The 25,752-nt window shown below is 42.2% G+C and overlaps 2 protein-coding genes across 8 annotated transcripts in view; one reads left to right on the top strand and one right to left on the bottom strand.

Moving 5' to 3' along the window:
- LOC126567843 (alpha-catulin) overlaps nt 1-25,752 on the top strand; it is a 63,419-nt gene that overhangs the window by 26,250 nt on the left and 11,417 nt on the right. For 6 of the 7 annotated variants that reach the window (XM_050224162.1, XM_050224161.1, XM_050224159.1 and 3 more), the window contains exons 2-5: nt 15,483-15,678; nt 22,637-22,827; nt 22,908-23,013; nt 25,614-25,717. In XM_050224162.1, coding sequence (XP_050080119.1) covers nt 15,483-15,678; nt 22,637-22,827; nt 22,908-23,013; nt 25,614-25,717 — 597 coding nt within the window. Of the gene's footprint in view, nt 1-7,814; nt 7,937-15,482; nt 15,679-22,636; nt 22,828-22,907; nt 23,014-25,613; nt 25,718-25,752 lie in introns of those variants that run through there. The other variant, XM_050224163.1, reaches the window with a different exon arrangement.
- LOC126568376 (probable isoaspartyl peptidase/L-asparaginase GA20639) lies at nt 10,224-11,180 on the bottom strand. The gene has a single exon (XM_050224843.1). The coding sequence runs from the start codon at nt 11,178-11,180 to the stop codon at nt 10,227-10,229; it is 954 nt and encodes a 317-aa protein (XP_050080800.1). The 3' UTR covers nt 10,224-10,226.

Raw genomic sequence — 25,752 nt, 5'->3', positions numbered from 1 at the left:
CATTCAGGGACAGGGAACTAAACAACTTATATTAGCTCAAAAAAGAACAAATGCTCAGAACAAACAAAAATGGATCGTCTTGTGATCCTTTTATTGCCTTCGAAACGTTCGTTTAGTTTTGTTCTAAATGTACTCTAATTAAGCCTTATAAATAATATATAAAATCTTATTAAACTCTTGGAAGCCTGCCATCCAATGGTTCACTTGCTAATAGCTCATAGTTGGATAGTGTATTCTCACTACAGCCGAATGGTCCCGATGGGATTTGAATCACAGTCATCGTGTTTGAAGACCGGCGCCGTTGACGCTTCACCATCTGGTCGCCCTAAAATAATTATCAACCTGATTCTCGTATTGCACCATTATGCTACAACTCCATACGTTCCGGACATACGATTCTAGTGAAAAAAAAAACTGATGGATGTATGAATGTTAAGTCAAAAACAAAGGAACTATCCTACGGAAGACATTGCATCAACTGTGCCAGCTAGGCTTGACGGAATTTAAAATGAAAAAGGTCCTGCAGATGGTGTTTATGCTCGCCGAATTGCCGACTACCAAGCGAGAGCTGAGTTCGTTTATGCTGGGCCGCATTGCATTTCTTTTTATCTCTCAATGTAGCAGCATCGTCGTAGCTTGAATATGTAAGATCACGAGTGAAGAAATCAAAAATGGTTCGTATGTGAGCGTGTGCAGTTGCACCAAGCAGTTGTGAAATATTCCAATCATGTATTCTAGAATATGTTTTCGGTGGGTGGTTTATCTTCGTGTGCCGTAGCAAACAGCATAACAGCTTTGCTCCAGCGCTACATGATTTGCTCTGGGTCTATTTGCTGCTGCTTCATCACCTCATCACAACCATGCGCATCATCATGAATAGTTTTCGGATGCGGCCAGCATTACAAGCCCTGAATACAGAATTTTCGGGGTAGCCAAAAGTCAACAATTAAATAGTCTCCTGGGGCGGGTGTGTATTTTGGTCTCTGCAGTAGTGGTTAGTCATGGTTGTGCAAGTGTTGCAGTTCATGAGGTGACCAGGGCAATGCTGTAAATCGTTTGGCACCGGCTGTCTACATTTTATGGACGCAGTGCTAGTAACTAGCAGAAGGAAGCTAGCCAAGAGCGCATTTTACTGCAAACACCCTGTTGGGATGCTCATAAAACGTTGGTACAGGGTTATAAACCATAAGCGGGCGGTAGTTAGGAATTGGCATGCGAAAACTGAAGGAACTTGCAATTTCTTGAACGGTTGGAGTTCTCGGATATTGCACCAAAAAAACGCAGTAACGCCTCGTCGTCGGATAGATGGTGCGATGGTGCAAACTACTTGAAATGCTTATACCATTGCCGGGCCGGCAATGGTCGCTTCATGTGAGGGTTTCACGTACGCGGTAGGTTGTCGTAATTTGAAAGGGTATTCAGTACTTTTCATTAAACTTTGTGGCAAGAATGCAGACGGTAATAAAAACATACACACACACGCACACGCCAAAGAACGTTGCCGAAAGGGATGAAAAGAAATTCAAATGAAACTGTGATGAAATGAACGTTAGGAATCGGCAGAATGATTCGCCGCAGATCTGTCGTGGTTGGCGATCTGTCTTTTGGAAGAAAACAAAATTGGGGCCCTTTTTGCAGAGATGTTGGCATACACATGATACTAATCTTTCGTTCAGTTTGTGTGCCAGATAAGACTAGTGGAGCGTTATATGACACATCTTTTACGCACAGACGCAGATTCGAGAACGCTTCTTATCAATGCAATGAATGTCATTTCGGCAGTTGCTTCAATTTCTCATCATGCCTGCTCGTACGCTTAAGCAAATAAAGCTGCCCACTTTGTGGATGGTCAACGTTTCGATGTAGCTGTAATTTATTTCGCTTAAGATTCTTTCTCTGCTTATTATCTGCTCTGGCGTGGCAGCGAATAGCAACCAACAGCAGTTCCAACACGTTCATAGCATCATGGCAACTCAACAGTGACAGTTTATCTTATCCCGGATGAAGGTATCTAATTCGTGTGTCATCTAATTTTTCCTTCATTTTCCGCTCTCTTGAAGCAGCATTTCGTAACGTGGTACGGTGTGTCGGGTAAAGTTCCGGAACAGGAAGAGTAGCACAAAACGAGCCAAAGCAGCAAAAACGCAATAAAACCCCCGTTGTCTTCCGCAGGAAAATTCTGGTCGGAAAGGACAGAAAGAATATAAAATCCAGCTGGACCCATATCATTGGAGGGTTGTCCCTCCAAAAAAAAAAAAAAAAGGCAAAAACGGAGTCTGGGACAACTGGGAAAAAAAGTGAAAGGGCCACTCGCATCTCCTCCGGTCTGAAACGGTCCCCCAAACCCATGGTCTCGCACGTGACGTTATGCTGCATGGGCGGGCACTGGGGACCTTGAATTATTAAAGCTCACGTCTGGTGTGGTGGTGTGGTTCGTGTTCCTCTGAGGCTCACAGCCACGCTCACTGGGCTGATGCGGATCCTGCCCAGTTATGCTTACTGTGACTGTTTTCTTTTCCTTTCTGGTTGCATCGTTACATGTGCTCGCCAGCTGTGCGCCACTGTGTAAGCTGCTTTGCATTCCATTCCTGTTTCGTAACGCACTGTCAACGGTGCGAAAACGGTATCATTCTCTGCTGTCGGAGAAAACAATTCTATCGCCCCGTGCGAGAGCGTGAGAACTCAACATCCTCGCGAGGATTGGCATCGGGACGGTGGCGGGAAAAAAAGCTTGCTAATATATCTGTGGCGCGCGTGCAACAGGAAAAGGGACCTCGTCCGGATGGGTGTTTGAATTCCCATGTCGGGGCGGGATAAATTCTGCCCCAGACAGTGGGCGCCACGGTCGCGCGCCATTCGTCCTTGCTGTCGTCATCCGTGGGGACCGCTGGTGTAACGTTTGTTTGTTTCCTTATGAAACTCGGGGCTGTTGGTAGTTGTAGCGTGCTTTTTTTCTGTACCATCCCAGTAAAGTTGGTACCCATCTTGTACACCAGCAAGGCCATGTATTCACTGAGCAAATGTACCTCCCCCTGTCCCAAAAAAAAAGGAAAAATTTGGAATGATGACAATGGAAATGTTGCGCCCCTAAGCAAAGAAAAGTGAAGCAGGAAAACAACTTTTCTGTACCGTCCTTCTCCACGGAAGCTGGATTTCGAGTAAGCTGTGTGTGTGTGTTTTGCTGTTGCTTTTTTGGATTTGGGACACGAAAATCGGGGGCCGAGCGAATGGGCAGGGCGCTGTTTATTCACTTACGGGAATTTACGCACGCAGAAAAGTTCTAACGATGACACTGAAGCTGTGTGTTCTGTATGCTTGTGGGAAAAGTTGTTCTTGTCCGGCCTCGGAAGGACGAGCATAAATCGCACTCGGCACGGGGAGGGATATCGAGGCAGAGAGGGATGTCCGGTAACGATCGAAACTGCTGACGTGCTGCGTTTCTGTGTGGTCGGCCCTTGCCGAGATCGAGTACCGCTCATGAATGTGCATGTGAGTGTGTGATGAGGGAAGGATTAGTGCCTTAAGATTGTTTTTTATTGATCTTACTTGACTCTTGTGCTGTCTTTGGAGCATATTTTTTTGGCGTAGTGGATGTGTGTAGAGAAAAAAAAAATGGTCATTTTTGTTAAGCGTTAAACGACACGCCATGTGAGTGTGGTGAGTGAAAAACGATCCGTTTTTTGTGCGGCAAAAAACATAACATATCGCGCAGAGCTCAGTTTGTGCCAATAATAATGAAGATGCTGATGTTCTTATGATAATATGATGATAAAGTTGTCCTAGAGATCCATTTGTAGTGAAATAAATCGTCATCGTGGAATAAATATGTCGAAGTAAATGTATAAATTGCGTGAAAAGTTAGTTTTTTAAGTTGAGGTTTGGAAAATAGAGTTTGTGTGCTATAACTATATTATGTACCTGTTATGGAGACATACTCATGGAAAATTTTATTGAGATCAACCCCATGCAGTTTATTACAACAAGTGGTTGGATGACCAAATAGGATAATGGCTTAAAAAATCGTAATTATAAAGCCTAGTCGTAATTACAGGATTAAATCCTATGAACTGTTTTAGATAAAATCTTATTACGCCAAATTTTGGAGCATTAACATCAAGCTTTGTATATGAAAAAAAAACATCAAGCTTTGTCAAAAATAAAGTTATTTATAGGAAGCAGACATCTGGCTTGAGCCTTGGATAAAAGGGGATACTCACCTAAATTTAGATTATTAAAACAAACAAAGAAGCCGTTGCAACGCTGGTTCAAGAGTTCCAAAGCCAACGTAAGTACACACTGCCTACACCAACAATGAAAACCTCGCCTAATGGTCCATTATTGTAGATTGAAGTCACAGTACACATCTTATTAGCTGTCCCCTTGGGCAAAGAACGTTCGCTGTCTCGATAATGGTGTACTTAATTATAACAAGATCATGCTCGATCACATCATTGAACAGTCTCATCAGGGTGATCGTTAAAATTTACGACGCCTCTATGAGTCGGTGTGCTGACATTTTGCAATTAGCTCTTGAATAATTCCTGCTGGAAAAGGGAAGAAATTGGCTACCAAGCACCGAACGGGTAAAGAAACTTCATTAAACAAGTCTTCAACTTCATTGACAGCCCAGCGGCTCTGATTGTTCGTACACGCCCCTGCGACTGTGGGTGTTTTGTACTTGTCCACCGGGTGAAGTATTGAAATGCTACCATCAAGCACCGAGCGAAAGGAAAAACGACACGCCTCGGGCAGGATTTGTTAATCCTTCGCTTGAGTATGATCTTGTGTGACAAGCTCGGAGCGGAGGAATCGTTCGGGAAAATGGAAAAGCTGTGTGGGTAAACTTTTATCTCGAACACCACAGGACGGATTCAGCTTGTTGCAAGCCATCCGAGTGGTTAATCAAACGAGATAATAAAACTGCTGGGCGTCTGAGAGGTAAACGTACAGCATGCCGGTGCCACATGGGTTGGGAGGATGGCCGTGTGGTTGGAAGTCGTTATCAGCAAAAACCTACACCGAGCGCTGGTTGATTTAGTTCCATAAAAGACACGACACGGCGGCAAAGCGATGGGAAGTAAAGTAACTGAAATCAAACGATGGCAGAGCGTTTGGTCGACAAGCAAAAGGCGAAAGGAAATTGATCGAAAAATAACACTTTTGCTGCACCGAAGCGAAGTAATGAAGACTCCGTCGCGACTTCCTTAACTTTCCCCCGGTTCGGGAAAGTTAAACCAACCATAGAAAAGGGAAACTAATTTATCACAAGTCTACCATCTTGGGACACACTTAAGCAAAACTGGCGTTGTGAAACGGTGAGCTCCTGGTCAAATGGTGTGTAGTAAAAGAAAATTATTTTAAGCAAAAGTTGTCCCATTATCTCTTCTCGGGAAATCTTTTAAGCGGGTACCTGAGAGCTTTGAAACCGTTTGCTTGTCTGCTGCTTTTTAAACTTTCTGCCTCAGAACTATCAGCTAGGCTGAGCTGGCGCTGCTGAGTCTAGCATACCTGCAAAGTGAAGCCGGTGTTTTGCCTTAGAATTCTTTGCACTAGTCTGAAACAGTTATTATTTTCCTTACCATCGCAGAAAAAATCACGAGCACCATTAACGGTAATCGCTTTTAGGCCATGGGAGTTGTGAAAATGTATTTTTAATGAATTCGAAAAGCTTGAGTGCTAAAGAAAAGAAAAAAGGAATCTTTAGCCCTCCGAATCCTCTAGGTGGGGTGTCCTATGCTTTGTGCCGTGTGCTTGCCTACTAGCTACAGCGGAGAAATGATGAGAAATTGCAAACCGACGACAGAGATTGGAGTTTTGTTTGAGTTCTTTTGAGATGGTTTGGATTCATGATTTTTTTTTCCTTTTCGTTATCGCATTTGTTGCTACTCGCACCGATTCCTGCTGGGAATCGGCCGCACTCAAGGGCAAGGTAATCTTTCAGGCTGGAGAAGCCATATTGATGGAGTCACACCGGCCCGGAATGGCCCGGGAGTCTTTGAGCGGGATTACGATGTAACGATGCGTGACTGAAATGGTACGGCAGTGCTATCACCAAACAGCAGAATGCTGGTGAACTTTTCCATTAACTAGCAATAGGAAGTGATTGTTCAGAAGGAGGAGGAGATACCAGTGGATGGGAAACAGTGGGGAACGAATTGGAATCAGTACAGAATCAATTTATCATCGAGGAAGCAAGAGAAGTAGAAAATTGAACGAGACGAGGAATAATTTCTGTGAAAGGAATATTAGCATTTGATGTAACTGGAAATGCGAGAAGAATGAACTTAGAACTGTACCGTGTTTGGTCGTATTTGATAAAATTTTATGATTGGTAATGTTATTAATTCTGGACATTTCGTGACGCTCATATTTGGTGCTGGAGTTTTTGTTGCCTAAGAAGAGATATTCAAGCTTGTTAATCAGGACGTATAACGGTTCATTTATTTTAATATTGAAAGCAGATACAATGTGCCTAACAATTTAAATTTATTCAGCAATCTTTGTTTTATTTTCAATTAAAAATTGGATATGAATTTCAGACGGAACACTGCACGGAATTTTACTTTAGGAGTTGTAGAAAACAATGATAAACAAGTGAAATCTAAAAGATTTAATTTCTGCTTTTCCATTAACAAAAACGCTTTGGAGCATAGCCTGACGAGCATAATTACGCTAGCGCATTAGTGTGCGAGTCGTTTCGCTTTCAATCTGGCGTCTTCCATCTTGCAGTACAAAACAATAGGAAAAATTTCTAATGGAAAACTAGGCATATTGCCACCTCGGTAACCATGCATCTTAATGCATATAGTTCCGGTCTGTCGGGCACCTTTGCGCACACATACACACTCAGACAATAGCCTTGAGATTAAAGAAATGCATAAGGCAATGCCAACGGGAGCAAGTCGAAATGGATGCTGGCGTACCGAGAAACGCCCCTGCACGACGGGATCCATTCTCGAATCGCTTAAATCCTGGGCATCTGGACAAGCGGATACGTTTGTAAAAGTGCACAGTAAAGGCGCAGCAACAGCAGCTGCAACTGGAGCTAACGCGAATTCAGTTCAGTTTTCCAATTCATAGTCTAGAAAGGTGTATTGTGTGTGAATGTGTGTAGTTTTTGCTGCTTGTGAAAAGAAGAATAATTTATAAAGCTGCTCGAAACCAGTCGGAACCAAATACAAAACTATTGGCCTTTCTTTGAGTGTGCAGTGCTGCACAATAAGGGCAATTGTACTTGATATGGTGTTTCAAGTTGGGGAAGATTTATCTGTATGGTTTTGTTCCCTTGGCTAGAGAGGTAGAGGTTTTTTGTTTGAATTAATCCTGTTGGGAATTCTTGATTAAATAAAAATAATGATTCAAGTTGTGTCGGAAAAGCTGGTGAAAGTAGTTTTTTTCCATTTCTTAGTATTACTTCGTCGAGGGAAATGGATCCTTCCTAAGTGAATTGTTACTTTTTGTTATTTAATTTTTGTTTTGGAGTAATTCAAGTACTTCAATGTTAACATTGATTCTAAGCTACAACTTTGTAGCTTAAAACGACGCAGAGAAAGGTGCAATAAGTTCAGAAATCAGATAAAAGAACAGTGACTGAAATTCGTTTAAGTGCTATCGAATGAAGTGTTTCCATTATACATCCATTATATGAAATCATCTAAACGTTGATGAGTTTCTTTCATCCAAAACTAGTGCTTTAGTTTTATTCATCCAGGATAATTGTGCAAAACGGTACCAGTCGTAACAGAACAGTGAAACAGTAAAGGAACATTCCCGCCAGAACAGTTGCTAGCTTGCTTTGCGTTCCTTTTACTCTATCTCTGATATTGGCACAGGAAACGGAGACGCGGTACTGTCCAATGTCTCCGGCATCCTAGCTTTCGCACGATCTACGCTTCGATAGCATACCATGGCAGCTACTTACGGTTGTCAAGGCCAGGTAACGTTTAAAAAAGAACTAAATTGCATGCTTAAACGTATTATTTACAGAATATTATAAAATATTGCATGTAAAAATGTTTAAAATCCTTTGTGTAGTGTGTGCATGATGTTGTGTGTTTGATGTTTTCCTTACCACGGTCAGAATTATTAATCCCGAGAGAAAAGCAATTATATCTAGATCGGTTGTGATTGTGCATTTTCTTGCTCTTGTTGCTGTTCAACATTCCTTCAAGATCTAGTTCTTAATCAATCGGACACATACAGCAAATCTACACCACTTGATATGTGAACCAATATCAGCAGTGTGATGTATCTGTGGAAAATTTATCGTCTTTTATCGGCTGGCACCTGGCAAGGAGGAGGCACTTTTCGGTGGCCGTTGCTGCCAGTCTAGCACCGAGAGAGCTTCACCGGCATACACTCTGAACCGGCACAACTCCCCCAGGACGAATCTACCTTCATCGCCCAATCTACGGACGGACACAGGCACCTACCTAAAAGGGCGTCGGTTCGGTTTCCGTGCACAGCTTTTGCGAGATTTATGGAAGCCATTTTCGGATGGGCTCTTCGCTCTCTCTCTCTTAACAGTGGTGTTGTTGACTGTCCCGCCTACCATACTGGTTCGATGTTTGCGGTCTGGGGACAGGTTGATAAATGCTGTTTCCGTGCAGCTTACATTCCACACCTGACGCGAGGTGTTCCGTTTAATGTGGCGCTTGGTGTCCACCCACGACATCGACGATGGCCGTGGACAGCTTGTGTGTGTGGTGTAGTTTTCGCTAGTCACTGGCCATCACGGTTCGGTTGGCCGGCGGCCTTCGCTCATCGGATTTTCTGCACCTAATTGGAATTTTTCCGGTTCCATTTGTTACAGAAACGCACAAGGCACTCAGTTGTTTTTGTTTTCCGTGTGTTTTTGTGCAGTGTCTGTTAGTTTCAGCCGATTGTGATCACTTGCCCAGGAGAATAATAATTCTAGCAATAAAGTAATGAATCGCTGTATCGCTATACGGCGCAATATGTCTTTCTTATTGGAATTGGGTCTCAGAAGAAGACGATGAGCATTGTTCTAGATGTTTGTTTATGATACTGATGATACGTATCAGCAATGTGAAAGATGAGAAGGATTTATATGGCTCGTTTTCTGTTGGTAAAACTATTTAGTCATTATACTTTTTATTTAAAAAGTGTAGTGAATAATTATTAAAGATGGTGTTGCTATTTTCAAGAAGTTTATGTTTAAAGACTTTTTATGTTCAATTAGGAGCTTCTTCACAAAAAAATGTGTCTATGCTAATGTGCAAAATGAGCAAAAATGTCAGCTAAAGTTATTGACATTAATTAAATTTACTGCCATTCAATTAGGATTTTAGTGGTCTGCTGGTCTTTCCTACTTAATTGCTGTTTGTATTATTAAAAGGTTTACTAAAAAAGCAATATTAATTCTATTTTTGATAAACAGTGTTCCAACTAGAAACCTGAAGTTATTTTTGTTATGTTAAGATGCATTTAAAGCACTTACAAATTCTTTCGTTTAAATTATGTCCCTTTCCTTTCACTTTCACTGTGGAATTTAATTTAATAAAAGTCTCGCCTTAGAGGTATAAATGAAAATAAGGTAGCAGGTTTGTGTTTATGTGAGCTCATTTTGTGAATTTTCGTATTTGTGTGTGCGTGTTTTGTGTGTCGCTTCTTCGGTCCCCCATTGGAGCCATTTTTTCTCTGTTCAACTACAATGGCATGAGAAAGATAAATGGCGCTTAATCTTGATAAAATTAACGGTCATCTTATTTCAGCATTAGCTTTTCGCCTCATTATTTTGAGTTTAAGAAGGTTCTGCTTGCAGAAAACGCGGGGAAAAGATGATTACGAAGAATGTAAGGACTTCTGGGTGGTGTGGTATGGAGGTAGGATAGGAAAAAAAAAAAAACACAGCAAGGGAGAATAAATCCGTTTTTTATCTGGTTATGGCGATCATCTCCGAGAGGGGATTGTTTGCTGAATGCTAATGCTATGATGGATAATTGAAATGCATATTTTCTTGATAAGGGAAATAGGAGACGGAATAGTAATTGAAATTTAAAGATAAAGACTACACATTAAAGGCAGAATGCAATACGAAGGACTCAAGGAACAGTAAATTTATTTTCTTGCCATGATACTCGCAATAAAACAAAATATGTAAATTGGAAAACAAAAACCATCGCTTTCTATCATCTCGCGCTGGTTGTTGTTTGTCTGTCCGTCCCATTATCAGGGGCATATTTTAATTGTTCAATATCACGATCTTAAGCGAGAGGAATGAATTGGCTGTCAGATGCAGGTACCAAGTTGAAATCTTCCTTGCTAACACCGTACGCAACTGTGTCGCCTCGTTGATAAGCCCACGACATGTGTTGCGAGTTGTGTGCCACAACCACGTTGCCGTCACTATCCACACCCACCAGCCCTGCCGTTCCACCGAGGGCGGCGCTCATCGTATCGAGCAACTCATCGGCGACCGGCTGTATCTCGCGCCCGGTGAGCTCGGCCGTTCTCAGCACATCGTACGCGATGCACACCTTCATGATGATATCTCCATCGCCCGTAAGTGACACGCCGCCCAATCTGTTATCGGCGTACGTTCCCGATCCGATGATTGGAGTGTCTCCGACACGTCCAACCCGTTTACCCGTGACTCCGCCGGTAGACGTCGTCGCCGCAATGTTACCATTGGCATCGATGGCTACGGCACCCACGGTACCACCTTCGCCCGATCGATAGCTCTGGTCGGAAGCTTTCCAATCATCCAGCACATCCTTGGCGTACTGGGTGACTAGCTGGCCCGGAGGGTCCAGAAAGCGAAAGCCACGATCCAGCGCGAACGAGTGTAGACCGTCACCAATAAGGAAATTGTGTCCCGAGTACTCCATCACCGCCCGCGCTAATGAGATCGGATGCAGTAGGTCACGTACACCGCTCAGACTTCCCGTCGCTTTCGTAGCACCGTCCATGATGCTGGCATCCATCTCGACATCACCCTCGGCGTTGAGAACCGACCCGTAACCAGCGTTGAAGTAGCGATCCGCTTCCATAATACGGACCGCCTGTTCAACCGCTTCCAAAACTGAACCATTGCGTGCAAGTACTTGATAGCCAACTTTTGCCGCTAGTGTCACGCCACGAAGTTTACCCGGAATGCGATCGTCCGAAACAGTGCCCGCACCGCCGTGCACAATCAGGACCGGTTCCACCGCACACATTGAATGCTAGAATGTGCAAAAGTTTGTTATTTTACTGTTTTTTTTTTTTTACTTATCGTTGAACCAGGTGTCTTGCGTTAAACTTGCCTGAAAGTTAATCACTAAACTAATTAAAAACATCCATTTGCAAGACCAACGCATTTCGATTACACGGATCACTTGGAATGTTTGGTAAGAAAACAATTGAAATATGTTGACGAGTCCCGAGACGTCCGATCGGTACAAAGCGATGGTTCACAATAAAGCCAAAGATTACGTAGAAGAGTGGCTCAGCAAGAGAAATGCTTGTTTACGAGAAGCTGATAAGAAATACTGGAGAGGGAGCTCACATCGGATCCATCTGGTGCCTTGTGTTTCTGGCATCTGCTTTGAGTGCTTGTATTGCGAGATATTTGTAAGGGAATTAAAAGTTGATGTAATGCAGGGGTTTTGCATACTGGTGTAGACAGTTAGGCCCTTTTCATTCCCTTTTTAATGCGCTGTAAGATTAAGTGACTACCAGTTAGAGACCTTGAAAGAAACATGCCGAATAAACAATTTTATAAGACTCGACACTGTGAACAAATTTCGAAAATATTATTATGAAGAAGGCAACGTAATCAACGCTTTGGATCGTACTTGTGTAGATGTAGATCAACAAATAACTTGTGAAAATTATAGAAGTCAAATATGACGTATTTTATAGTCAGAGTTCAACTGATAGTAGATTTAAAAGACTCAAACAGCTTTAAGTAAGGAAGAGTGTTTTTATTTAAACTTGTGATTGTAGTGTCATGGAGTTGTAGTTTTCATGCATGCTAGGTTCAGATTTACAATCAAGACTATACAATGAGTATTTCCTTCGAGAAAGAAATAGGAACTGCATTCAAAGATATTTACAGTAGTAACATTTGCAACTAAAAACTGCTTCGAAAAGAGAAATAGATTTAAGGAAATTCTGCAGGATGAAAATCTCATACAAATTTATTTGACCCTAACGATGGATTTGCTGTAGTAGCTTTATTTCATCACCCTGGCTTAACAGAAGCCCAAATGTGTTGTACATTCTTTCCGAAAGGTTCCGAAGGAACTTTCAGTTTGATCCTTCATTTGAATATTCCGTGTATTTGAGTTGCGTGTGTAGGCGAATTATTCTGCTCCTTGGTGAGGATGAAACCTTTCACAAAAAAGCTCAATTTTCTACTCTTAAAAGAGTTCTTCTGCAACAAAGATGGGTTCGCTTGTTGGAACCCAGAAGCAAAGAGTCAAAAGTTGGGAATAAATACTTTTTTCTTGATAATTTTTTTTTACAACACAAGTTCATCAGCTCAAGGTGTTAGAAATTTGTAGAGCTGGTGGCAAAAAGTAAAAAGTTGGAAATATAAAAACGAGTAACTTCTTCCTATTCTGATGCGTGCTTTTTTAATGTGAGGTGAATGGTTAAGTAGATGGACTTTTTTTAGGGAATCGAAAACCAAAACGTCTACAAGGGACATACTAGAAGTGGAATTAGGTAGAGTTTTGTTTCAAATAATGTTTTCAAAACATTTCTCCAAAGGAATACTCATAAGTAGAAATGGAAACAGCTCTTTATTCATTCTCAACATAAGTTACTTCCAACGACTACACGCTTAACAAGATGTGACGTGCTCTGTTGCGAATAATTTTCCCTCGTATCGTATCCGAACAACTTTCATGATTAATATTCAGCGCCAGACGATGTACCAGTCGAAGAAATTGTACACGTCAAACTTTAAAACAACCACGCGGATGGGCAAAAGTTCAATTGGAAAGTTTTTCCGATCATCAAAGGGCCAGGAATGTAAAACCCATGTCAAAAGGGAACACAGAACCGATCGTTCCAAACTGACTCACAAACAGCCTTTCAGTTTAAGCTCTCCATGAGGCAAACGCGTTCGCGTTAGGAAGTGGGAAAGTTCACCCAGCAGCAGACGTTAAGCATGGACTAAACGTAACATGATTCGATTTAGAAGCAAATTTGACGTTTAGCGACGGATCGCAAGTTAGTATGGAAATTTGTTACAAGATATAAAGCCAACTGCTATCGTTGGAGCTCAAACGCATCGGAGGCACTTTGCTGGTTTGAAACTGGTTTTAGAACAATTCACTGAAGAGGAGAGTATGTAAGATGAAAAATGATTTATAAAACGCAAAGTTCATTGTTTCGTGTTCAAGCCTTATTGAGCAATAATCTTACGCGTTACGCGTACAAAACGCTTGCAGTCTTTTCGGTAGCTTAGCCACCAGCTCTAGCGAATGATGAGCTTTGCTGTCAAAAAATGTGCTGACACGGGTCGGAATCGTACCGGAAACCTCGTGCTGACGTGCCCGTGAATGTTACGTCAATTTTTCACCCCAGATCCAACACGGCCAGCCAACTTTCGATCGAACGAATTTTTTTGTGCTGTTCCGTGGGAAACCGGTGGGGGGAAGTTTCACAAGACTTCGGCGACCCGGGTTCGCTTGTTTTATGGATGTTTAGCTCATAAAAATTGCTGTCAATTTTCCAGCAGCCAGTTTTAGTGTGCTTTGTTCGGTATTGATTTACTGTCGATCTTGGGCGAATTCTTTTCCTGACGCTTGTTTACGGCTAGACGCTAGACGCGGCGCAGAAATGGGGTAAAAACTGACCGACAAGCGAGTTGTCCATCATTAACAACATAGTAACTGTGGGCATTAAAATCTTCAGCGCTTGTTTGCTTTACGATTCGGGTCGATAGGATCGCTTCTATTTGCACTGGGATTTACTGTATTGGTGAGAATGTTTAGTCTTGTAGAGCTCCGGCTTCTGTGAAGTTGCTTTCGAATCCGACAAGAAAGACTTTAATTCCTTGATCAAATATTTCATGTTAATTGTAGAATTATGTTTCCTAAATGTGATTGAAAATGAAAAAGTCCCGCGTTTTTTCCCAGCATATTGACGTAGTTGTTAGCATTCTATTTCCATTCTTCACTGTAGCGTCTTGTGTCGTAAGTGTATTGACTGTATTGACTTTGCGTATCGTGCGCTGGTACGGGGAGAATCGTAATAATTCCCAGTTTATGAGCGGGACTCTCGGGCCAAACCAAGGCTCAATAAATAATGCACTCGTAAAGAAGGTTCCTGTCGCTCCGGTACCAGGAAACGGTATACCCGTGCATGTGTGTTACATCAACGAATGTCTTGGGTCTTGGGAAACCTTGTCCCCATGATTATTTTTGTTCGTTTTTCATCGCTGCGTTGAGAATAGGAGGGGTGATGTAAAATGTAAATAAAAATCATAGCACCTTATAATAATTTATTAAACGATTTCGGGCACGAGGTAGAGGGTTATGAATCATTTCACTTTGTTTAGTAGTAGTTGCAATAAAGTAGATTGAATTTTAAGAACAATTTATCAAAAGAAAGAAAACAAAAAACCGGAACAATTCCAAAAGTGGGTCGTCAATTGCACGAATTTTATCGAACAGTTCTTCACAAAGTTCGGCTATTGCCAAGTGCATCACCTCTTAATTTGCAAATTAGGTTAAGTCTGCCCTCGTAGGTCTAGTGCACGACAGAAGTTCGAACTCATTTCTCAAGAAGATATCAAAACACTGCTCTTGATTTTAGGTTCATGGCCGCGTTAGCTTCAATTTTGCTGTCCCAGTTTATGTTACGTAGATGTAGAGCATTCTTGTTGATAATGAAATCATATTAGTTCATTTGTACGTAGTCATGTATGGAATTTTCAATTGAGTTATAATTGATCATAACGTGATAGGTAGAATTTCTGATCCAAAGTGGCTTCATACGTGTTTATTTGTACATGGAGCCTTAGACCCTCAAGCTTAGTCTGTGAAACATTTGATTTCTCAAATGCATTTTTTCATATTTTATCCTCTTTATTGTTCATATTTCATTAAGTACGATTGATTGGTAACATACATAGAATTCTTATATGATTTTGCTTTTACACTCTCGTGTCTTTCTTTACGGCCAAGCTCAATGAATTTTCTTACATTGAAAGTTTTAGTTTGAAACATATTCTTATCCGGAAACATTGCTATCTATTTAAATTGCATTTTTTCGTTAGAATTAATCCAACTTTGAAAAGAAAGTTTTTTCTGATACAAGTTTAATTAGATGATCATTGTTGATCAAGAATTTGCCTTCGCCTATAGTTAGCAAGGAATTGTTCTACACATGCTGTTATCGTAAAATGTAGTAAATGTAATCTAGTTTTCCGGTTGTACACGTTCATATGTACCTTGTTTTACACACGCTCTCCACATCTAAACAGCCGCATTAAATTCGATTCGATTCGATATTCTCGTTCGCAGATCTCAACCCTAGTGCAGCATCGTTCGGAGCAGCAGCATCACACATCGGAACAGAAAATGCGCGCCATTGGACGTGTCGGCCAGGCTGTGAACCTGGCCGTGGAGCGTTTCGTAACGGTTGGCGAGACAATCGCAGATGACAATCCCGAGATTAAGCAGGACATGTACGATGCCTGCAAGGAGGCACGAGCAGCCGGTAAGTTAGGCTGCGAAACGCACACCATGTACCGCATGCCATTTTCCCTGTTGTACCGAGAGAATGTGTACGGGGTGGATGGTCATTCCGGAACCTATGGCTTCTTATTGGCATACATGTGCGTAAAATATCTTTGTTAGAGCAATGCTGAAGAGTGTACCGTCTTCATTATAGGCCTATCGACAGAAAGCCACCGGGATAGCTACATACCAATTTAAGGAATATTGCCAGTTTAATGGCAATGTTACAGTTTAGTGCTACCCAAATTATCCTACTCATACATATTGAACACACATGGCAATGGACACATTTTGTGAGCTAGTGTTGCTTTAGGAATGTTGCAATAGGGTGAACTTGCTTTAGCCCATTACCAGGCAGTGGTTTGATTACAGGTGGTTTTGACCACCATCAAGCCTCCAGAATACATGACCTTCGGGTTGTTTAGTGAGCGTAGTCTCGATTGTGTTGATTAGGCGATTTTGAGGTTATGTGGTTTCTGGAAATCTGCTCCCCATTGACTGAAACTAATGAAACCGAGCGCGCCAGGTTGCGGGTGTAAATGCGACAATCACTGACATCGAATGACGATGCAGTAGAGTGCATCGCGTGCGAAGGCAAAATTATGAGGTTTAAACTCGTTTCGAGATTTCCCAAAAGCGATGGAAAAATCAATATCAATTTGCCACTCGTTGCAGTTGAAGCAGTAAAATGATTTTTGTTGATGGTTTAATTTTTGGATTGCATGACTAGCAGTGTTTCACTTACATTAACAAAACTCCGAAAAAATGCGATAAATATGAGCTTAACAAGTATGTAGTTCACGTATTGCTATATCAGTAAAGGGAAGACAAGCAAAGCAAACTAATTGAGGCAATGCAAGTTTGGATAACCCTCCTGCTTGTTTGATAAACAATAAACGAGTTTGTCGACTACTTCACTTTGCTCGCTCCTGCTCTGCGAGTCGTTCAGAATCCATTATACCACCTGCATCGTGCTCGATGCCGTTTTCCGGCATCATTATCACAAAAGTTTCATCCTATCGCAAGCCACACGACGTACGATGGTGGTAATGGGATAGGGCGACACGAGTGTGAGCTTTCATCCGTTCCGATCTCCTCGGAACAAAATCAATACGACATTTATCTCAAGTCATACGGTGACGGTCCTCGGCGGTCCACCGGGGCGTGATTGATAGTGTGTCGCTGGATAGCTGGGTGGCGTATTATTTATGAGTTTACCCTTGACGGCCTTTCCCATCGCAGACGCTGAAGGCTGAACTCGGGCAACAGCCTGTGTCACCGGTGGCTGGTGAGTGTTTTCGGTAGCAAAAGGGTGCGATTGTGTTGATGGTTTTTATATCAGTGGTGGCTGAGGTCAAGCGGATGCCGGCGCAAGGCATCAATCTATGTCAGGTCAAAGCTAGTTGGTGTTGCCTGCTAAGGTTGGATTAGTTTTCTTCGTTGGCCGTGGGTGAGTTTTCCACTTTTCACACTTTGAAGTGGACGATTGTGAAGTAATGATAGAGTGTGAAGTAAACCCCGGTTGCAAGTGAATGTACCGTGATGGTCTTTGGCAGCTTATTCGATGGGTGAAGAATACATTCAGGCCGTTGTAGCACAACAAAACAATGCGCCTCCATTCTGTTTTATTTATCCAAATTGAATATTTTAATCACTTTCGAGTAATTTTTTAAACGCTTCTCTGAACGATCTGAACGATGTTTCAAGAGAATTTGAAAAATCTTCTTGTTTAGAAAAAAAAAATATTATAAAAATTATTTTGTTGCATAAACCACCATGCGCCTCCATTAAGTTTAGTAGATAGAATAATTTTTATTTTTATGTTTTTAAATTGTTTTCATCTTCTAAAAATTTAGCTTAAAAGGGTGGAATCGAAAAAAAAACTGTCACCTCATGATTTTTTATTAAAACAAACCACCGTGTACCGAAGGACAAATAAAGATTAATGGTATTAGTGGAAATTTTGCTGACAGTTCCCAACCCGCAAATGGATGATTGCTGATGGTTAAATTCTAAGATGCAGCTGAAACATGGTTTGAATTTTAATACCATCTTCGTATTTGTTCCATGCGTGCCTGAATCTAGCCATGCTGCGGTGAAATTCAAGCAGCGGATGCGAACAAAAGCGCATCCGATCGAAACTATGTGCAAGCGTAAAGCAAAGAGTAAAACACCGATCTTCTTGCACCAGCGCTGGAGCAAAGTGATGGAATAAGTGAGAGAAACTTTTAATTGACGGAAGAAAAAAGAAAGCCCAAGCAAACGAACATCCTGCCATGGTGGCTCGGGATGCGTACGGCCATGCCACCGAACGGCCAACAGGCAAGGAAATGGATCTAGGCCGTTGGTTGGCCGAGCAGCATACTGAAAAGAAAGTGTCGTCAAAAGCCCGGAGGAACATTAAAAGCATTTCAAAGCGTTACAGAAACACCCGGCTGCCCGTTGAGCCACGTTGGCTAGCACTTCCTGTCGGCGAAAACCGCGACGGGAATAGACAAACTGAAACCTTTAATTTTAATTGCCATCCTATCCAATTTTATCGCACAACAATCGAGCTTCGGGTAGAGTTGGGCTCGTTCTGATGCTCGGGTAGGACAATGGTGATGTTTGTTTTCGTCAGTCCGCAAATCGTGTCTCAGTGGTACGGTAGTTGAGCTTTGGAAAGATTCGTTATATGCCATGTGCCATGGGTACGGGCAGCAGAATGACCCAGTTTACGCCGTTGAACGTATGTTTCCTTCTTTAATTTCCATTCGATCAGCCTCGTTTCCGAATATTCTTCCGGATCAAATGGAACTTCAGTTTTCGCAACATGTTTTCCTTTCACGTTTCCCAATTTAGTGTCGTTCATTTGGGAGTGAGTATTTGGGTTGCGGATAGGGTATATAATTGCCGACATTGTTTAGCTGCTATTGAACTGCACAGAAAGCAAAATTAGGGGTTGAAAATTCGAAATGGTGGTTCTTCTGCAAGCGATTCACATGCCTATTATGGTGTGCTCGTTCATCAGGGCTGTATCCGGATGAGTTTGAGCGTTGTTTAATAAAACAAGTTCCATGTATGCTTTTGGGTTATTAATGAATTGTTCGGAATAGACTTGAAATTAGTTTGTTATCGTCCTGATTATATGGATTATTTTTGTTGCTTTATGATAGAAAAATAGAAATAGTTATTCTTCGTTGAAGAAACATTTATTATAAGCATGTGAAATAATCAGAAAGTGACTGGAAACCAAATAAAGAAATACGGGGACAATCACAAGTGGCGTTCCTGTAATAATGTGACTTATCGTTGAAATGGATCATTTAAAACAATCATAATATAGTATAGATTTTACTTCCATATCAAACAATTGGTACCGAGTGCTTGCTTTCAGCTGTTGCAAATGGGTTCCATTTTTTCCCTTTGTTTGAAGAATCTACCACCTATACATGGTTCCAAGCTCGGTAAATAATGAATGGAATTTGATGAGAAACGTTCATCGGCGCAACCCGTTACCAGGGGCTACTCGCAAACGGACCTCCATTTATCAAATCCAATGATGGGGAATTTTTTGAAACGAATCGTAGAACAAACGAACCAATGAAGCAGACCATTTCTCCATCGGCATCATCTGGCGATTATGGTCTTGACATGGACATATGTACGTATATACGAGCGTACTGGGCATCATGTGGTGGAGAAAAATGGGAATCAACCTTCGCAAAGGGCCAGCCATCGATGGTCATTTTGTTGCTCGATCAACCACCGTTCATCGTCACATGGGGCTGCATTGTTGTGTGTTGCTGTGGACGCTCAATTACTAGCCCGGAGCTGGGGTACACCAGCTGACGTAAAATCCCATACTAATTGAAGCCTTAGCTCAGCTTCACCGGTCACCAAGGCCCGACGAGCGTCATCAGCGGTTTGCAGCCTTTGTGCTTGTGTTTTTCCCTTCTCTAGCTAGCGTGTAAAATTCTACGCTTGTCGAGCGGTTTTCTCCCTGCCCGGACGACAGCATGTGATACGCAATATCGCGCATTCTTCGCTCGAATATGATCGGCAAAACCGGCAAGCAACAAGAAGTTCGTGGAAGGTAAAAACACCGGTTGGCATTCTCTTGGTAGCTTGCGCTAAGGCAAAGCCAGTAGTCAGAATTTTATAGGTTTCGCATTATCATGTTATCGTGTTTATGGGTGGGATCGTAAAATTGGCTTGTTTAACGTCATGCTGAAGCTGAAACCCATCCCCAGCCAGAAGGATACCGCCTTTCGCAGGGAAAGGCGCCCGTATCATGGGATGGAGAGCGTGTGGGTGTTTTGTCGACACTTTTCTGCGAAGCGTTGATTTTCCTTCCCAAAGTTCAGTACTTTGTGTAGAACGCAAGCAAAGGAAACACATTTTGCCACACAACTCACAGTCTTATCAGCAGAATACTGCAACAAGAGTGGTTCAGGGAATCGTTAAAGTGAAACTAAGGTATGGAAATGCAAATAGAAGTAATAGGTGGAAACATCGTGATACGAAAGTAAACCTGCTCACCTTTTGGCTGCATTTAAATGTGTGAAGAAAGGTCGAAGGGGATGGCATTCTAGCGGGGACGAAAGGTGGAAATTGTTTCATGCTTTCGCCGAGATACAACACGCGACACGTTTGGCGAAGCGACAGGTAGTTGGAGTTTGCTAAATGGAAAATCGCGTATCTGGTGCTGGGGCACGTTTATTGGTGTATTTACCATGGAATTGATATTAATGTACTACGAAAAGGAAAACTCGAAAATATTATGCTTGTCTTTCAAAGATAAGTGTGTGTTTTCATTTCCTGCGACAAACCTATCAAGCTCAGAGCTTGGCTCGAAAAATAGGAACGAGCGATCAGGAAACCCCTTGGGTGAGTCATCGCTGCATCTGCACCTACCGCAATTCTGCATTAGATAACTGCATAAACCGCAGCCGCAGCAGGTCCGTGACAGTGAAAGTTCATGAACGAAAATCGTCCTATGTTTGTTCCGGTTTAGAGCAACAGCGGAAACCACAGCCACTGAATTCTGCACCCACATCTACACTCTCGGTCTCACTGCACAATCACACTGCAGAAGGTCACAGTGATCAGCAGTGTGCGCACCAGTGCACGATGAAATATGCAAACTTTTCAAACAGTCCAATCAAAAAACTTTTCTTTGCTGTTTACTTTGGCCGGGAAGCACGGTAAAGAACAAGCGTTGGAGCGTTTTCAATGACGTTTGAAATTAGATTTTACGCTTTATAATGCAGCATGCAGAGCAGAGGAGGTGGTGCAAGGTTTGCTCACCCAATACGGCAGGAACTGGTCGGCAAATACTGGTGTGTGCTGACTTAAAGTGGTAGAGTTGGTGGAGGAATTTAATTAAATTTTCCTTACCTGGTATCTTTTAGCTCTATCTGCAAACTTAACTTCTAGAATTAAAGTTAGTGTGCATAAATTTCTGAATATTTAACTGAATCTGCAAGGAATGAGACCTTAAATTTCTTATGTACGTTTTATTTTTGTTCTAACAATATCAAACAGAAGCAAATAGTTTCCCGCTTTATGCCGCTCCTAATAGTGCTCGATCATTTCGAACAAATTACTTGCAGCAGAAATAATAGTAACAAAAAAGTAGCTACTTTTGCTAGAATCATCTCCAGCAGCACTAGAATTCCGTTGGGGTTCGGACGTAGCAAATTTAACGCTCCGTTTGCGATCAGCTGAACTGTGAAAATCGGCACGCACTGCGCCGTGAAAAGTACACTCACTAATGGGTAGACTGTGACTCGGAATGACCGACCGACTATCAAGCCGAGAGCTGAAGTAGATGACTTGTAAGGGGTTTGTTTTACGCTCACTTTACCAACCCGTGTGGCCAGTGTCTCGCCGAGCATTCGAGAGTTATATATTTTGGTGTAAAGTTTACGACATGGCTCGTAACACCACTGTTGGTCTGCGTCGAGGACTGCTCGCAGTGTGCTATTCAACAGCGTCATTTCTAGATGTCGCCTAGGAATTCTAGACGACTTCCGAGTCGGAATGGTAGTACGAGCTCCGCTTTACGACAGGCATGCAACGATGACAATTGAATTATGGATAACTGAATCGGATGGGTCATTGTAGTGACGAGGTTATGATTATGGTTATTTTCTTAGGGCCACCGGTACCGGTTGAGTAAGATCAGTAATGTACAGGACTCATACGGAGCCGGTGCATAAAAACTACGGCTGGTGGGTAGAACAAATCAAGGTACACGAGGCCGAGGTTACGTCTTTTTTTAATCACGTCATGAAATGGAATTACTGCCCATAAAGAAGAAAGCGTGCATGAATGAAGTGCATCATAACGTTGGCTGGCCGAAAGTAAGCTGGTTTAACATTTTAATTTGAGGAAATGCAAAAAGAATTGTAAATGATAATGATGTTACAAAAGCTATCAGTCAGTTGCTAAAGTTCTTCCATTTTACTGTGCAATCAATTTAAAGAGGGCTGGTTTATCGTAATTTCAACAAAGTATGGATATTGGGTCTCAGAATTCTAACCTTCTTTCGATCTTCTGACCACTTAATCCCGAATTCTTGGCTCTGTTGGATCTCAAGCAGACGTTGCAAGCGAGAGGCTCTTTGTATAAAACGGTAGAAAACAAGAGAACGAAACATTGAATTTGGCAATGAAGCATTGAATTGTATTACTTATTGTAAGCAATGCAATAAATTTGATCTCGAACCGGCACAATAAAAGTAAGATTCAATTTATGACCCGCTTGTATCGGGTAAACTTCGTCAGTAATTGAAAAGATGGTATGAAATTGAAAAATAAATTATGTATTGCGAACATTTCCATATTTGTTTCGTCGAGGCATTGCTATAACGTTCTGCAATGATAAAGAATTGATTAACCAAACGATTTTCTCTCTCTCTCTCTCACACACACACACACTCCCTCTGCTTGCAGGCTCATCGATAGAGCGCTTATGTGATATAGCGGCAACAGATCCGACGGTCGGATACTCACCGAGGCCAAATCCGATCGACGATAGAGGACCGATGATACGAGCCGCCCGAACGCTGCTCAGTTCGGTGACGCGTGTCCTGCTGTTGGCGGACATTGTGGTCGTGAAGCAGTTATTATTAGCCAAAGACAGGGTAAGCTCATTCACGCGCGCAATAGCAGCAAATAAATGATTCTTTTTTTGAATTATCTATTCGCCCCAACCACCCAACAGGTAGCTAGAACTTTAGGTAGATTAGAATCAGTGGCCAATTTTACAGAATTCGTGAAGGCGTTCTCGGTGTTTGGCGCGGAGATGGTCGAGTTGGCGCATGTTACAGGTGAGTATCATTTTGTCGAAAAGAAAGAAAGGAAAACAACGTTCCCCATACGGTCGAAATAGAGAAATTTACACTGCAAAGAGCTCAGCCCCGTTCAGCTACTTTTGGGTCTAGGAGTCCAATTTCTTTCCCGGTCAAGTACGCACACCTGGAATGGGGTCTCGTGCAAGGTTCAAATAATTCTTCACCTATTTTAAGCTAAGGAAGAAGAGTTTCCTTTTTGGGGGTTTTTGTTACCTTTGTTTAAGCATGGAAACGAACGGAAGTGAGCTAGAAATTGACCGATGAGCTATTTATAAGAAAATTGTTTTAATTTTACGGCTCACTAGACTCGTCAGGTTGGAGCGAACTAACCGGGACGAAAGCCGACTGCACCATACTTTTTAACACATACATATACAGTCTTCGTACGTTGCTGCACCGGAAACGTCTGTTTCCGGTCTTTCAGTTGTGCACGGTTTCAGCTGGCCTAATGGAAAGAATGTAAATCGTTGTTTGATTCGGACGAGCTTTCTTTATTTCGTTCCATTCATTTTAGGTTTGCTGTTTTTCTCTGATTTTTTTGTGGTATTCAGAGCAGCGAACGATTTGGCTCGACACTTTTTTCTGGTCCAGTTTTTTGCTTCAGTTGTTGCTTTGTTCCTCCACTGCCTTAAGCTTCCGGAAGTTTGGTCCGTAGAATAATAGCTTTTGATGGCGTTCGTAGGGAAATTGCGCCAATAACTCGTACGGCTCGTTAGTCAAGCGGAGAAAGCGGAGAGGTTTTATAAATGTTCTTTTATCCTGTCCTTTTTTTAAGGGGCAATTTTTCTGTTCTCAATGGTAAGGTTTTATGCATCCCATGAACGTGTAGAAAATTAATACACACGATATGCATTAAACTTTAACATCAAACAAATCTAATGTTCATTAAAATGATTTAAACCTACAAGTTCGACAATATATTCCACTAAGTACCATATGTTTAACGTTGTTTTATGAGCTTCTTGGGATCTATCAAATTCCTCCGACATACATGAGCTTTTATGCTTTATCCTTGACTCTCATTCGTAAGACGGAGCGTTGGTTTCTTACCGTTACCTGATATATCTATCCTTGGAGACCGTTGACAACGATGACTTCATTTGTTTGGTTCGTGTTCGGTGTTTCTTTACGATGGCCAACGCTCAAGACGTTCAAGTGTGTTCTTACTGCTTCTTCGGTAAGACCGTTTGAGGCCGAATTATAATAAAGAAATGGTCCAGGCATTAGGGATGACTAACTGCGACGCATAAAAACATGACAACGGCACCCATCAAAACCTCGTTGCTAGGAGCATCCCGTAGTCCAATTTAGGGCTCACAGATAGGACAGAAATATAAAAGGATTCTCCATGCGTGGAACGTTCGGATTCATGCTGATAAATGGTGCTCGAAAGCAATGGGAAATTGTGTTCCAGAACGATCGACTTTTAAACGCTACGGCTCTATGGAAAAAGAGGTTTTATGATATCTAATTGGGAGCAGATGTGACCCCCTTAGGCGGTTTATTTTGTGATAGGGTTTTCTGGGCTGATATATGGCACATCACCCGTTGGCCATTAATAGGGACGATTTAATTTTACAAGCTTTTGCTGGTTGAAGGTTTCACATAAACCATGGATAGGGACAATACAGAGATAACTTTAATATCAACCGCCGTGCAAAAGCACGTACGATGCAACGGAGACACAAAAGAGCTTTTTAAACCTCGTAAAATTTGCATCTAAATTACATAATTCCAAATAGCGAAACTTTTTCTGTAAAATCGTTGAAAAGCGTCACCTCCCAGGATGATCGCGTGCTTTCCTTCCAATAAATCGTTTAAATGAAGGACACAGATGGAGAGTGAGAGAACCCGGACGAGAAGTAAGAACTTTAATCGGCTTATCCCTTTCGAGCTCTCTAATCTCGCCGATTGCTTCTCATAACTGTCACTCAAGCGTTCCGTGCCGGCTTTGGGTTTTGGATTGGATCGGGGCAAAATGTCCCCTTTTGATGCGGGATAGCAAGAGCTTTTAGATTAAAATAAATCCTTGCACTGTCGAACTGGGGTGGTTAGAAAGGGGGAGAAAGGTGGGCCTAAAGGAGAAAGAGAGAAAGAGTGTGAGATAGGTTAGGACCGACCCTCTGGTCGGTATAGAAACGTGTGAAAATTTATGATTCCTGGTGTAATAACTTGACATGGTATGCGGTCAACGACATTAACGTGTCGTGGCCGATAGTGTTGACGGTGTGAAGTGTGGCTTGGCTGCGTTGTGTTGAAGAGATTGGCAAAGTTATGAAGGATGTGGTATTTGCACTTGCCACCGTAGCCTTTTTCTACCCGGCCAACAGTGGTGGGGGTTCGCTCGCATCTTAACCGGTTCATAATTGCAAGCCATAAATTGAAAGATGGGGGAAAGATTTAATGGGATTAATTAAATTGCTCGCTTGCGTGTTTGTGATCCACAAAGAAAGAGCTTTTCTTCGTTCGTTGTGTTTGAATGGAATTGGCCAGGGAGAACTTGTTGTGCATGATTTTTCATCCCATTCCCATACGGTTGATATGTGGTTTCTCGACTGTGTCATCCCTTGTTGCAGGAAATCGACAGAACGATCTGAAGGACGAACGAAGGCGGGCCCAGATGTCGTCGGCGCGGCAAGTTCTCGAACGCTCGACAATGATGCTGCTCACATCATCTAAGGTAAGTCAGCTGGCACTAAAACAAACCGGTGCGGC

Source organism: Anopheles maculipalpis, chromosome 2RL (assembly GCF_943734695.1).
Source record: "Anopheles maculipalpis chromosome 2RL, idAnoMacuDA_375_x, whole genome shotgun sequence".
NCBI classification, from domain to species: domain Eukaryota; kingdom Metazoa; phylum Arthropoda; class Insecta; order Diptera; family Culicidae; genus Anopheles; species Anopheles maculipalpis.
This window is presented reverse-complemented; position numbering and strand designations above follow the sequence as displayed.